This window comes from Tiliqua scincoides, chromosome 5 (genome assembly GCF_035046505.1).
Source record: "Tiliqua scincoides isolate rTilSci1 chromosome 5, rTilSci1.hap2, whole genome shotgun sequence".
Lineage (NCBI taxonomy): Eukaryota > Metazoa > Chordata > Lepidosauria > Squamata > Scincidae > Tiliqua > Tiliqua scincoides.
Genome location: NC_089825.1, coordinates 95508993 through 95524500, shown reverse-complemented (window position 1 = coordinate 95524500; position 15508 = coordinate 95508993). Strand labels below are relative to the sequence as shown.

Genomic DNA, 15508 nt, shown 5'->3' with positions numbered 1-15508 from the left:
ACTCCGCTTTCCCTTCTGACGGGGCTGCAGGGACTGGAGTGCACCCTCCAGTCCCTACAGCAGCCATCCATGTGTGCGGGGAGCCCTGCACAAGCGCCTGCACAAGCGCCTGCTGCCTCCCCCCCACCCCCGCAAAGATTTACTGCGGGTTTCAAACTCTCGGAGAGTATGAAAACCGCAGCTGTAAGTCATAGCTGAATGGCCAGATGGTGCTTTCCATGTGCTGTAATACTGGGGTTCAAGAAGCACATGCCTGAGTGTCTGAAGCTTCAGTCCTATGTCATAATTTAAGACTTCCACCAAATCCTAACTCCCTTCCCATACCACCTCCAGTAGCATGAGTCCACACAGAACTGTACTAGCTATTTAGCTAGAGAAGGTACAAGTAACCCCCCCTGCCGCACTGCAAAGGCTTACCCCCAGGTTCCTTTACCCAGAGGAGACCTCCTCAACTGCCCCCCCTCACAGGATGCATTGGTAGCCATTTCAGCACCACTGCATCAGCAGGGGTGGGGGACACACAATAGGATTGAGTTGTCAATCTCACTCAATTTGCTGATGTCACGCAGAAGTTTAGGTGTATTGCTGAGCACTACATGTTTGGTGTGACACATCTTTCTATTTCTAATGGTTAGATGCCACCCCGTTCCACATGTGTCAAGAGCTGCCTTGTTGGACACAGAAAGATGGTTTGGGAGGGGAAACCAGTTTGTTGCTATGACTGTACTCCATGCCCAGCAGAAATGATTTCCAACCAGACAGGTTAGTGTCAGTGCACGCATTTGCCAGTAACTGTTTTCAAATATTTCTATACATGGTATGCAGCTATTAAGTGATTGGCAAGACACTTTTCCATTTTACGGCCCACAAACCTTTCATCATTTCTTCCTAGAGCAGTGGTTCCCAAATGTTTTAACATCAGGACCCACCTCAAACAAAGTTTCATTTTACCAACTACTCAAGCCTCTTTTGCTATAATTGTGATTGAGCAGCAGTCATCGTCGTCCCCCCCTCCAAGGGGGCAGATTGTTTAACTCTTGATGCACATTTCCCGGTGGTTCCCAAACTGTGGGTCAGGACCCACCAATGGGTCATGAACTGATTTTTGGTGGGTTGCGAAACTGACAAGCTGATCTCTGACACGGAAAATGCATTGAGCTCCATGGAAACCAAAATGCAGTAGCATGTACATGTTTACTCACAAGTGGGCCAACATGCCTCTGCTCTGATCGAAAGCCAGGTGAAGGGAAACCCAAGGCCACCAGAAAGGTCCTGATCCGATGAACAAGGAGCTCAACAAATGTTCCAAAAGGCAATCGCTTCTCACCATAGTAAAAAAGATAAAAACAGAGGCAGCTGGTAAAGTGAAACTTTCTTTTTAGTCTAGTAAAGCTAGGTGGGTCCTGATAGAGTGTTATTGTAAAAACTGGGTCCTGGAGAGAAAAGGTTTAGGAACCACTGACATAGCCTAATTTGCCTTGCAGGTTTTAAGACCCACCCAAAGCTGGGTCATGACCCCACTAGTGGGACATGGACCCACAGTTTGGGAACCATTGCCTTACAGCAAGCATCACTGTGTGAACACCTGATATTCTGTTTGTCCCTTTCAGATGCAGCTCAATGTATCAAATGCCCACAAGACCAGCATCCAAACAAGAACCAAGACCAGTGTATCCCTAAGGTCATCACCTTCCTTTCCTACCTAGAGCCTTTAGGGATCATTTTTGTTTCCTTGGCTGTTTTCTTTGCTGTGATCACAAGTTTAGTGATATTAACCTTTATAAAGAACTGGAACACTCCCATTGTCAAAGCCAACAACCGGACTCTCACCTGTGTACTTCTCAGCTCCATCTTGCTTTGCTACCTTTCTTCCCTGCTCTTCATTGGTAAACCTCAGAAAGTCCCCTGCCTTGTTCGGCAAATAATGTTTGGCATCATTTTCTCTGTGGCTGTTTCTTGTGTGTTGGCAAAAACCATCACTGTGGTCCTGGCCTTCATGGCCACTCAGCCAGGCAACAACATGAGGAAATGGCTGGGGAAAAAAGTGGCCAACTCCATTGTCCTTTCCTGCTCCCTCATTCAAGTGGGGATTTGCAGTGTCTGGCTGTCAACCTCACCTCCATTTCCAGACACTGACATGCACTCCCATTCTGGGCAAATCATCCTGGAATGCAATGAAGGGTTGATCATCATGTTCTACTGTGTTCTGGGCTATGTTGGTATTCTGGCCATCATCAGTTTCTCTGTGGCTTTCTTTGCTAGAAAACTGCCTGATACCTTCAATGAAGCCAAACTGATCACCTTCAGCATGTTGGTCTTTTGTAGTGTGTGGATCTCCTTCATTCCTGCTTACATGAGTACCAAAGGGAAATTTGTAGTGGCCGTGGAGGTCTTTGCCATCCTGGCGTCCAACACTGGGCTTCTAGCTTGCATGTTTTTCCCCAAATGTTACGTTATAGTCCTAAGAGTAGATCTGAACTCCAAGAAATTGCTAACAGAGAAAAGAAATCATTAAATCTCATTGTGGAATTGTAGGTGTTTGCATGTTTTTTCCCCTCTATACCCAGAAAGAAATTATGCATAAAACAGCACATTTACAGGGACAGAGTAGATAAATGTTATATGCTGCTCTGAGTACCAGAAACATAGTAAGTAAGTAAGAAAGAAAGAAAGAAAGAAAGAAAGAAAGAAAGAAAGAAAGAAAGAAAGAAAGAAAATAAATAAATAAATAAATAAATAAATAAATCATTTCAGAATCAATAGCTGTATCTCAGACAGCTATCCAGAGATAATTTTGATAATTGAATATATAATCATAGCACAGAAGTCATAATGCTGAAACAATAACATAGTTACTGGGTGTGATTTTCAGAACACATGTAACATGTGCATGCAGGGGAAATCCATTTCATGTGCCGGGACTATGTGCAGTGGCCAAGAGAAGTGGGAGGGGAGAGAATGAAGATTCAGTAACCAAACTTTTATTGTGGAGATGATAGCACAAATACAAGGAAGGGGAATCAAAACGAGTCTGCACCAGCAACCAATCTTACCTATTCTTCTTCTGTTTTACATACCAAACATTGTAGGGATTGTGGGCTAGGTTGCTAAGACCACATAAGCTCCTGAATGGAAGGCAGAGTACAACAGGTGGGAAGGTTTTGAAAGCAAGTTAATTTTAAGGAGGGAAGCAGGGCAAGAGAACCTTGCAATTTGCTTTCCAGGGAGAAGGGGCATGTTGCAAGGCAGACCTCAAGGAACGGATCTCTGGCCCACGCTAGCACAGTCACTTTGTGCTTGGGGAAGGGAAGCAGGGGAGAAAAATGAAAGGTCCCAAACAAAGAATGGAGTGGTTGGCTACAGTTTTGGGTTGGAACATTGGTTCTTGGTTACTGGCTAGAACACGGACACTTCATGGGTCAACATACAACAAAACCAACAGCAAGGAACCAAGAAGGTCAGGAAGCTTCAAGGATATGACTTTGTTCACAGGGTCAAATGAGCTGTGCAAGCAAGTTCCAGCCACCCAGGAGATTGCTTTCAAAAAATGACAGCAATGCAAAGCTGCTCTCAAGTCGGCCCGCTAGAGTGAAGTGGGGATTGCTCTGACAAATTAAAAGTGTGGCCTTCTTCTCAGTCTAAAGGGATCTGAGACCTATAGTCCAGTTCATTAATCCTGTTCTAAAGTCACTTTACTGAGAGCTGTTAGAGCTACCCCTAACAGACTACAGCCTACAGAATGCATTGTGGTAATAAAAGTGCACTGAAAGTGGATTAAAGCTGTAGTGGAAACACACCCCTGGATAGTCTGAGATTGAGGTACTCAAATTTATTTTTTAATAAATGTGTTTTGTACGGTGTAATTTGTTTTGTCATGGCCTGCCCCCACCCCCAGCCCTGGTCCCATGGATTTATTAAACAAACAGGTGGATAGGACCAATATATGGACCATTCTGGAAAGCATTTAGGGCAGTGATTTTCAACCTTTTTTCATCTCTTGGCACACCGACAAGGCACTAAAATTGTCAGTGCACACCATCATGTTTTTGACAACTGACAAGGCACTCCATGGTGCCAGTGGGCGGCTCACATCCCCTTTGGCCCTACTAATAAATGATCTTCCCCCCAATTCTTGTGGCACACCTGTGGACCACTTGCGGCACACTAGTGTGCCACAGCACAGTGGTTGAAAATGGCTGATTTAGGGAGTACATGGGTTTCAGGCATAAAATAAATCCAAAACTGAGAAGAGCACACTGGAGGCAGAAGGTTGCCCGTGGTCTCCCCCTACTCAGAAGCACCCCTTAGTATCATCAAATAATCCCGGCTTGCAACTACCCCATCACTGCAAAACGTTTTTCATTTATTTCAGTGGTTGCTGGGGAACTGACAGTTGCAGCGGAGCGTTCTTTTGCAGGAGGAAGGGACAAGCAAACTTCCAGTATCCGCTCCCTCCCTGGCTGATGGATGAGGTCTTCTCATGGTCTTGCCATGATGGCAACACAGGGCAGGAAGACATGACTAAGCCCAAAACTTTCCTTCTTCCCGTGGTTCTGTTCTAGGCTCCAGCAATCATGCTGTAGGCTCAAGTAATCAACCAATCTCACCCTCCGCCGAAGAAGGCCAAAAATCTCTTTCACCCAAGAAGAGAAGGCCCAGGAGGCAGGCAGCTGCAGACGGAGGTGGTCTTGGAAGGCAGTTGATCTAGGAAATGCAGCCATCACCCAGATTCCTTCAACAGGTTGATAGGATTCTTCTAGCAGGGGAAGAACGAAAATGGTGAGGAAATTGAAAGGCTGGAATGAATCCAGGATTTCAGTGACTACATGGCTGGATGGCAAGAGCCTGACCACAGACAGGTGAAGAGACAGGTGACAAATAAGTCCAGCCTAGTCACGTGGTTTCCCCAGGAAATCCTCCCACCTGTTCTGGTTTTTGGGGAAAGAAGGAGAAGGGAACAATTGTGGCTGGGATGCCAGGCCAACATCCCTCTTCCCTACTTTTTGAAGTGTATAATCAGGGATTTAACTCTACCCTCCACACTGGTCTTTAGGTATGCTTGCTGTTTTATTAATAAAGTCATGACCAAGTTTATAATCCACATGTAGTTGTGTCTTATTTATTTCTGCAAAATCCAGTCCTAGAATGGAAGACTTAGTGGCCATTAGAGAAGGACCATTATCTTTTGCTCTTGTCATCTTCTTGGTTACACAGAAGGTTTAGTACTTGAAAACCAGCAAGCATGGCTGAATTCAATTGATTATGCCAACAGGCATTAAGATCACAAGCATGTCAAGGAAAACATAGAAGTTTTGCTGTCAGGAAACTGAATACCAAAAATGTGCAGCAATGTGTCTGGTACCAGGAAGATCCAAAATTTTCCGTAGACTCAGGGCCCAATCCCATCAAACTTCCTAGCACCAATGCAGCCACAAAGCAGCCTCAAGGTAAGGGAACTGCAGGTAAAAGGTAAAAAGGCCATGTATGAACTTGCAGGCTGGATTCCTAGACTTTCACTCAACTGGCTCAACTCCACAACTCTTTCATAACTCAATGCATTAACCATTCCTCAAGAATTTCTGCAGTATCGGCTTGTTTAATGCCAGTCCTACAAAGAAAATGGCGACTCTGCAAGAATTCCGTTGTAGAAGGGGTACAAATCTGGGCACTCACTTATGCATGCAAGCTTCCCAAAGATCTTCCTGCTACCTGCATTTAAAGCCTCCTTCACTGCAGGCACCAGACCACTCAGTGTGAGGGCAGAAGGCTGAAAATATTGGATGGAAAATGTAATACAATTGGATGCCATCTTATGCAAGAGTTAGGTTCGAAAGACAGTGCGTAAGGGGAACATCACATATAGTCGGAACTACCTTAACCCCCTCCCATATGTACTGTTTCTTTAAAAACTAATGTTACCAGCGGCATGGTGGGTAGAATCACGTTCTCTGTTTAAACCATTGTCTTTCGCATTTCGTTGTCCAGCACATATGCAGGCCTGGGTTGCTTAACTACCTTCTGCCTAATGATGGCAAATCACATATATGACAGTGGTCAAAGCACAACAAAGAGGCTCTTAATCAGGCAGTCAGGACTCCCATAGCCTGCAGCAGAGTGTATAGGCTGCAAGCCTGCAGCATAGCCAGCAGAGGCTTGTGCTGTGTCTAGTGCAGGATAGGGGCCCAAAGTGTCTCAGCCAGAGGCAAGGGGAAACTTTTCCCCTTACCTCTGGGTAAAACATGCTGGCCCCTATGGGTCTCCACAGACTTGTGCCACCTCCTGAGGTGAAGTCTCAGCTGCATTCTTCTTAGCTCCATCCTACTTTGTTACCTTTCTTCCCTGCTCTTTATTGGCAAACTTGGCAAAGTATCCTGCCTTCTCCGGCAATCAGCTTTTGGCATCGTTTTCTCTGTGGCTGTTTCCTGTGTGTTGGCAAAAACCATCTCTGTGGTCTTGGCCTTCAGGGCCACTCAGCCAGGGAACAACATGAGGAAATGGCTGGGGAAAAAAGTGGCCCACTCCATTGTTCTGTCCTGCCCTTTCATTCAAGTGGGGATTTGTGTTTCATGACTGTCAACCTCACCTCCATTTCCAGACACTGACATGCACTCCCAGACTTGGGAAATCATACTGGAATGTAATGAAGTCTTCCAAAGGGAAGTATGTAATGGCCGTGGAGGTCTTTGCCATCCTAGCCTCCAACACTTCACTGTTGGTCTGTATCTTTCTTCCCAAATGTTACATTATTGTTTTTAGAACAGATCATAACCTTAAGAAAATAAATAAAGTATAGTATAGTATAAGAATAAAGTAAAGTGAATTTTAAATCAGTTTCTGAGAGCATAGATATTGGACTTTTTTCTTTCTATCTGTTGTCATTGATATCACCACTGTTCATGACTGCAATTAGCTGATCTGGCTAATCAAATATGCTAAAACAAATTGGGCATCCCTCTGCTTCTCTTCCATCCAGCAATCAGATGGATGGCTCTCCCTCTACATTGTGAATGGTGAATGATTCCCCCCCCCCCAGTCCAACTGACTGTATTTTTGTTCCAGAAGGCAGAACAATTAACACACAAGATGGATGTACACCTGGTCATACTGGTGTACCAAACATTTCCATTAAAAACCCATTAAAAGGAGCAGAGGCTTGATTGACTCTTACTCATGTTATTTTTCTCAGTTGTGCAGACTACCTATGACATCTGGGAGATGTTTATCTACTCGGCAATTATCCAAATCGCTGTTATTTTCCTCCTTGTACAGTCAGTAACCAATAATAAAATCCAGATTAAAAGCATAGGTGGTTCTTATTTTGAACTCGCTCCTGTGCTAAATGGCCACTCACAGCTGGGGTATCGCTCCACAGCGCAGTAGCATTTAATCAGTAATTTAGTCAACAGTGTTTTAGTGGAAAACCTCTGACCACCGATTTTGCTTCTTTGTGATTCCTTAGTGAAATGCATTAGGTTTGAGCAAGATCCTTGTCACAGAGGCAACTCTAGCACAGACAGACAGAGTGCAAGCATGTTGCCATGACCTTGGGAAGCATGGATGTCATCAGGTGGTTTTTACTTCTGTTACTGCTTCTTCTCCCTTGTTCTCTGTGTTGGGAAGAAACATACATCACATGTGATGAGAGAAGAGCCCTTGGGCGCAAGGTATACAGGCCAGGAGATGTCATGATTGGTGGCGTTCTATCTCTCATACATCTTACCATGGCTCCAATCCATTTTCAGAAGCCTCCAGTTAAAGATGAGCAGAAATGTTTGTAAGTTCTTCACAGTTTGGTAGTCATAATGCTGTTAGACACATGATGATTCAGACTGACAGCCTGTACAGAATGGTTGTGATTTCCTATCAGGACTGTGAACAATGGTGTTTGGGCTCATACAGCATTCTCTTTTGCTGACTGTCTGCTTGATCAAGGGCGGGCAAACATTTTGGCCGGAGTGCCACAGCATCTCTCTGACACTGTGTTGGGTGCTTGGGGGAATAAGAATTAATTTACATTTCAAATTTGAATAAATTTACATACATCTGCATAAATGAATATAGTAGAGACGGAACTGACATGAATGAATTTTACTGAGCTTATTTGTAATACACATGAGAACTATAATGCAGGTATGTAGAACCACATGAGAAATATGAACTGTTTGCTGCACACCTTTTGCACAGTGAAAATATACAGACCAAGCCAGAAACACTTGGAGGCATAAGGCAATGGGGGGTGTGTGTGTTAAAATAATGCCCAAGGAAAAGCAGAAAATCAGACTAGAGACTAGACATGAGACTAGAAAAGGCCTTGCTCTAACTTGGACCGCAGGTTGTGTCTGGCAGTCATGACCAAAAGTCATGGACCAGCATGGGCTCCAATAGTCTCTGATGAGTCAGAGGCTCATTGGAGACTGGGGGCTCCCCGTGGGCTGAATTGGGGGAAGCTGAGTGCCGCAAATGGCCCCAAGGCTGGGGTTTGCCCATCCCTGTACTTGATGAATAGCAATTCAATGCTTGCTCTTTGAACAAACCCAAAGTCTCATCCTCTTTTGAACTGTGAATATTTCTTTCTGTGGACTACAACAGTCATCTACACAGGTTTTTGTACTCCTTCAGGGTCGAGGATGAGCAATCAAGTACCATGAAACCACAAAAAAGGTTGCTTGATGAGTTCAACCTACAGAAGACCCCAGATGGGAAAAAAGTCTATAGCATTTTCACTCACAGGACGCTTCCTGCCTTTCATTGTTTCTGATCTTTGTTATTCATTCCACATTTTGTTCCCTTGCTGATGGCTTTGCAGTTCATTGGCCAACCTGTGCTATGTGAAGCACCCCATCAGTGGCATCACCAGGGGGGTGCAGGCTAAACTGGGAGTCTTGCACAGGGGGGTGACACACTACTGGCCAAAATTTTCAAAATCATGGTATTTTCAAATAATATCAGGTTATATATCATTTGATGTATAATTTCTTGCAGAATGCAATGAAACAACCTGTGCTAAAATTATTCTAGCAAAAGTTATAGCCAGAAAACCTGTGGGGTGGGGCAATGGTGCATTATCATGCCCATTACCTGGAACGTTAACCCACCTACTGTATGGGAGGAAGTCCATTATGGGGGAGAAGTGCTGGCCTACTGCACTGGCTGATGCCAACCCTAATGATACCACTGACCCCCAGTCCAGCTGCTACCCAAGAACCACTGTGCCAAACCGGCACCCAAGACCCTTCACCAGCTGCTCCCCTCTTTTCAGCCTCCTTCCCTTCTTCCCAAATCCCCTTCCTTGAATGCACATGGAAAGCCACTCTGTGAGCATGTAGTAGTCTGCTATCCTTTTGGGAACTGCCCCTCAAAAGAAAGAAGCATCCCATTTCTTCTAGGAAAGAAGCTCTAGTTCCCTTGCCCTGCTTACCTCCCTGAAATCAGCTATGACTACAGCCTTCTCTCTGAGTTAACCTTCAAGGCCTTTTTCCTTCTGCACCCCAACTACAACCCAGGAGATGACGGGGTCCTGGCAACCTTGCCCTGCCATTCCTGTGGCACTTTGTATATATGGACTTTACTTAGGCCTCCCAAGATGCCCGGTCCCCAGCTAGCCCATAGCATGCATTTCGTACTGCCTCAGCACCTCTGTGTGCGGTGGGCCAGCCCTGGATAGGCTTGGGCCCTTATTAATCAACAAAACAAAAATACATTCAGCCTACAGGTTGAATTTCATTATTTTCGAGGGTTCTGTTCCCAGAATTAACATGGCTGGCAAAAATTGCATTAAAGCAAATCCATTTTAAAACAATGTCCCTTTGCTAGGCAATTTAAAAACAGACTTTCTGACCTTTGTGATGTAAAACAGAGACATTAGGCAGACAATCTATCAATCAGTCTCTTTCCTGCTGCTTAGAAAGGCTTCGCATGGAGCCAGCAACACCCAGAGCAAAGTGATTATCTTTCTTTCAGTGCTTCTGGGGAAGTATGCAGGGGAACAGAAGGGTTGCTGCCTAGGAGTGAAGCTGAAGCTGCCTGGAGAGAGAATGACTGATGGATTTTCGGCTGGCTGGCTGGCTGGCTGGCTGGCTGGCTGGCTGGCTGGCTGACTGCCTGCCTGCCTGCCTGCTTGCTTGCTTGCTTGCCTGCCTCTCTTTCTCTCTCTCTTGTTAACAAGGCTCTTATTAAATGACTGTTTTACTTTAATTTAAAGGGCCCTTCTCATTGCATTGAGATAGAAAAATCCGTGGATAATTAGGTAATAGCTGTAATTGCTTGCATGACTGTCTCCCTACAAAGGTGAGAAAAGCAGTTTAAAAAAAAAAAAAAGCTGTTATTTAAAGGGATGCATTTTTCCCTTTCTCCAGGGGTCAGCACATTCCTTCTCATTTGCAGTGGCCATTCATGCTGAGTCAAATCCATGTATAAAAAATCTGTGTATAACAAGGTTGTACCTGCATTTTACGTACTGTTAGATGCCACTGATCTGGGCAAATGACAATATCCTGGAGTTAATCTGTGATGGAAATTTCTAAGTCTCTGTGTCAATCTCATTGCAGGATAGTTTTTAAAAATTATCAGCATGTTCTTTCCTTCATATTTGCCATTCATGAGATCAATAAGAATGCCAGGCTTTTGCCAAATACTACTCTGGGATTTACAATCTATGACAATGTATTTGATGCCAAGGTTACATATGAGACAATCCTGGATCTCCTCTTCCAAGAGCAAAGAAAGATGCCAAATTACAAGTGTGGCAAAAAGCAGGATGTATTTTCTGTCATTGGGGGACTTACTGTAGAAAACACCATTCAAATGGCCAGCATCTTGAGTCTTTACAAGATTCCACAGGTATGTGCGTTTGTGTTCATTTATGGAGGGAGTGATCCTACTGTTCAGTTATGCCCCAATTCCATCCCCCTCCCCTCTTGGTGTAACTAGCATTGCACTGGCAGAGCTTGCTTTCCAGCTGTTGTGAGGCAGCCTCTGCCAACAAGCACAGCAGGCCCACCACCTGGCAGGGCAGAGTGGCCTCTCACACACTGGTGGAATTATGGGCATCCACTGAAGCATGTAAGCCCGTACAGAAGGTTGGAGGAAGGGGGTTGAATGTAGCAGGGAGAGGGCAGAAGGGGGAGGGGTGGGCTGAATGGGGCAGTGATTGGGTGGAAAGGAAGATGGATCAGGTCCAGGGAGGAGGCAGAATTGGCAGCAGCATGCACCAAATCTCGAGCCCCTTCCTGGACCTGATCTGCCCACACAGACCAAAGTGGACTTGCAGCAGCAGTGATTGAGCTAGCGCAGATCTGACATGTCCCATAGAAGTTGCTGACGCTTCCCTGCGGAGACTTCCAACAGCCACAAATCCCCTGCAGGATGCAGTAGAAGCCATGCGAGAGCCACTGCATTGCCGCACAGAGATTTGCTGCCCAATCCCGGTGCCCATGGTTTCAGCTGTGCCAAAATGGCGACTGTCAGATCTTATGGACGCTGGGACACCACCAGAGGTCTCCTTGGGGAGCATTTGCTCCCTTAGCCCAGGTAGACAGCAGCCAGTGGCAATGGGTCTCCTTGGTTCTGTGCCTGTGTTTGAGCAGGCACAGAGCTGAGGAGTTCCGTGTTGGGCAGCCTGGGCCGGGAGGGAGGACAGGCTATGGTGGCAGAGCCTGCAATCAGAGTCACAGAGGTAAGCACATCCATTTTGAAATCTGTAGATATTTTTTTGAAGTTCTATTGAGTCACATTTTCCCCATTAGCACACCCATGGTGCATATGAAAGTATGCTCATTGATAAAATGGACTTCCCTTCTTTGTACTGGATGGCACCAAAGGAGAATATTCAGCACATGGGGATTGTTCAGCTACTGCTGCATTTCAGATGGACATGGACTGGTCTCATTGTTTCCCAGGATGACAGTGGGGAAAACTTCCTGTCGAACCTGACACCTTTGCTTGCCCAGAACAGCATTTGTATTGCCCTCTTGGAAAGAACTGAGATAATCAAGGATAACAATTGGCATCATTACCACCAACACATGTTAAGCATGTCGTCAGTACTTTCATTGACTGATGTCAATGTGATTGTTGTCAACGGGGACTCTCAGTCTCTGCATGCTTTGCTAATAATCTTAGATTATGCTGAATTTGACACAAAGGGCTATTTGGGAAAGGTTTGGATTACACCACCTCAGTGGGATTTCACCAGCACCATTAGTGTGAAGGGCTTCTCAGCAAAAACATTCTTTGGTGCTTTGTCTTTCTCAGTTCACACAAATGCAGTGCCTGGATTCCAGGACTTTCTCCTGCATTCAAAGCCTGATGAGTCACTGACACATTTTTGCTGCCTCTTCTTGAAAGTTGTGTTTCAGTGTTGTCTAACCAGAGTGAAATTTCAAGGTTGTGCAAAGTGTACAGGAGAAGAGAAGCTGCAGAGCTTGCCTATGTCTCGGTTTGAGATGGAGATGAGCGGTCAGAGCTATGGTATCTACAATGCTCTCTATTCTATAGCTCATGCTTTACATAACATATATGAGTCCAGACAAAGAACACCGCTAGATGGAGCCAAATCTAAGCACTTGAGTACTCAGCCATGGCAGGTACATTCATCACTGAAATAAACTTCTTTGAATGGATGAATTGGTGTTTGTTGACTGAAATGGGATAGCAGTGTGAGCACCAGGAATTCAAATTTGAATTCTGACAACCTTTATTGGCATCATACATAATAAATACACAGTCGCAATGAACCCACTAATAAAACACAAAAAACAACAGACCACATATAAAATGCACACTCAAACATACCAGTCGGGGCTACCTTAGACTGTTAGAAATAAAAACTTTTGCAAGAAACTTGGCAACAAGCGACGTCGTTTCTTGCGAAAAGTCGTGTAAAAGAAACACTGCAAGAAGATGGGAGGGGCCAGAATAGCTAGAAAGAACAGGGTCTAGAATAGAGCGGCGGAGCTTGCTGAACGCAGGACAAACGCAGAAGAAATGAATAACAGAATCAGGCTCAATGCCGCAACGGTTACAACACCTTTGGTCAAAGGGTATCATCGAGTAGCGACTGCTCAACACTGCAGAGGGGAAGATATTCAACCGGGCTAACATAAAAGCCCTCCTCTTGAGAGGATTCGTAAGGAAATGAAAATAAGAATACCAAGCACCAGGAATTTCTACAGATATTTTTAAAGCTGAAAACTAAATAAAATGAAGGTTTCCAGAGAGTTTCCTGGTGATCATGTTGCTATTCCATTTCAGTGGGATTTCCCGAAAATCAGAAGGAGCTTTAGATCAGTGCTAAGGGCTTTGAAAACAAGCTGCGGAGGATATCAGAGCGGGTTGTGAGCATCCAGGACCATGCAGGAGGCCAGCACTTTCCCCCAGGAAAGTCAAAAAGCCCCTTGGCGGTAGCAGCATTGCAATCTCTGTTGCTGCCATTGGAGCAGGGCCACTCCCCTTAAGGGAGAATGCCTTGCTTCTGGTTCACCTGGTGGATGGTTCCCTTCTGGTTCCCTATGGCCCATGGGCCACATCTGACCCACCATCTGAAATCATTCACCTCATAATCTCCTCATAATCTCCAAAAGATATCCATTCATCCCACAGTGGTTCTAAAAATTTGTAATTCTGTCTCTATACAGTGTTGTTCTATCTCTGCTTACAGTAAGCAGATTCTCTGCTTCTCTGTTGGGGTGTGAGTCTCTCCACTCCATGCTCATATTTTTTTTCTTAGGTCTATGGCTTTATTGGGAGGTTCACACATGCGTATAGAGTTCACATGTGTTCTTACTATGGACAGACTCAGTGCCTCACCCCTCCGCAGAAGAACATTGCTGACCCCTGTTCTGGACCTTGTCATCTCCATGTAGATCTGCAAAAGACCCTTGTCTGTTGCCACATTGAACTGAAATCAGTTAGTTTTGACAACACTAAGCTCAACTGATCAGTGAACTGACACAGTAAAAGGCAGTTTCCTATGCAGAGTGGCTATATTCTTGACTCATATACACATATTCTTCATGGTCTTTTCTCCCAATCTAGCTCAATTCTTTCCTCAAAAATATCTTCTTTAACAATGGTGCAGGATATGAAGTTTTGTTTGAGAATGGGGAATTGTCCGTTGGGTATGATATTATCAACTGAGTGACTTTCTCCAATCAATCCTTCCTTAAAGTCTGGGTTGGAAAGATCTCACCAAGTCAAGAATTCACCATCAGTGCTGATAGCATTGTGTGGAACAGCATATTTGAGAAGGTAGGAATCAAGGGTATATCTGTAAGTCAGTGGTATTCAAACTGGGACGTTGCGATGCCCCAGCCTGTGGGTCCTGGCCTCTTCCCCCCTAACGGGCGGGGACAGCCAGGAGACAGGGGGAAGGCAATGGCCTACAGATTGCGCTGCTCATGGGGGCTGCAGAGTCTTGGGTGCACTTCCCCAAGCCTCTTGCAGCCTCCTGGGGGTGCAGGGAGCCCTGCGCAACCTTCTGCAGGGCTCCCCAGTTCAGGAAAAGTGAATACGGAGCAATCACGCCCCGCTCCGCAGAATTGGAAGTGGAGCACGATCACTGCTTTCCCTTCTGATGGGGTGCACACTCCAGTCCCTGCAGCAGCTGTCCCTGTGTGTGGGGAGCCCTGCGCGAGCACCTGCAGGGCTCCCCAGGTCAGGGAGTGTGGGGCGATCATGCTCCCCTTCCGCTTTTGCAGAGGCAGAGCAGATGGCTCCACTCTCCCTTTCCCTGTCCTGGGTCGCCCTGCAGGTGCTCGTGCAGGGCTCCCCGCACACAGGGACAGCTGCTGCAGGGACTGGTGAGTGCATCCCAGTCCCTGCAGCCCCCTGAGCCACGCCATCCTGGGGATCATGTCGCTGCCTTCCCCCTGCCCCTGCTGCCTTCCCCCCTGCCCCTGCAAAGACTTACTGCGGGTTTCAAACTCTCGGAGAATATGAAAACCACAGCTGTATGTCATAGCTGAATTGCCAGATGATGCTTTCCATGTGCTGTAATACTGGGGTTCAAGAAGCACATGCCTGAGTGTCTTCTGAAGCTTCAGTCCTATGTCATAATTCCACCAAAGCCTAACTCCTTTCCCATACCATAATCATACCATAGTCATAATTTAAGACTTCCACCAAATCCTAATTCCCTTCCCATACCACCTCCTGTAGCATGAGTCCACACAGAACTGTACTAGCTATTTAGCTAGAGAAGGTATAAGTAACCCTCCCCCACTGCACTGCAAAGGCTTACCCCCAGGTACCTTTACCCAGAGGAGACCTCCTCAACTGCCCCCCCCCACAGGATGCAGTGGTAGCCATTTCAGTACCACTGCATCAGTGGGGGCGGGGGACACACAATAGGATTGAGTTGTCAGTCTCACTCTATTTGCTGATGTCATGCAGACGTTTAGGTGAAGTTTAGGATCACTACATGTTTGGTGTGACACATCTTTCTATTTCTAATGGTTAGATGCCACCCCGTTCCACATGTGTCAAGAGCTGCCTTGTTGGACACAGAAAG

The 15508-nt window shown here is 45.7% G+C and overlaps 1 protein-coding gene across 1 annotated transcript; it reads left to right on the top strand.

Annotated features, from left to right (window-relative positions):
• The first annotated feature begins 686 nt into the window (after positions 1-686).
• On the top strand, positions 687-2515 carry LOC136652414 (vomeronasal type-2 receptor 26-like). Its single transcript, XM_066629352.1, has 2 exons — positions 687-762; positions 1611-2515. Exons 1-2 carry the CDS (start codon positions 687-689, stop codon positions 2513-2515), a joined length of 981 nt encoding a protein of 326 aa, XP_066485449.1.
• Positions 2516-15508: the final 12993 nt, after the last annotated feature.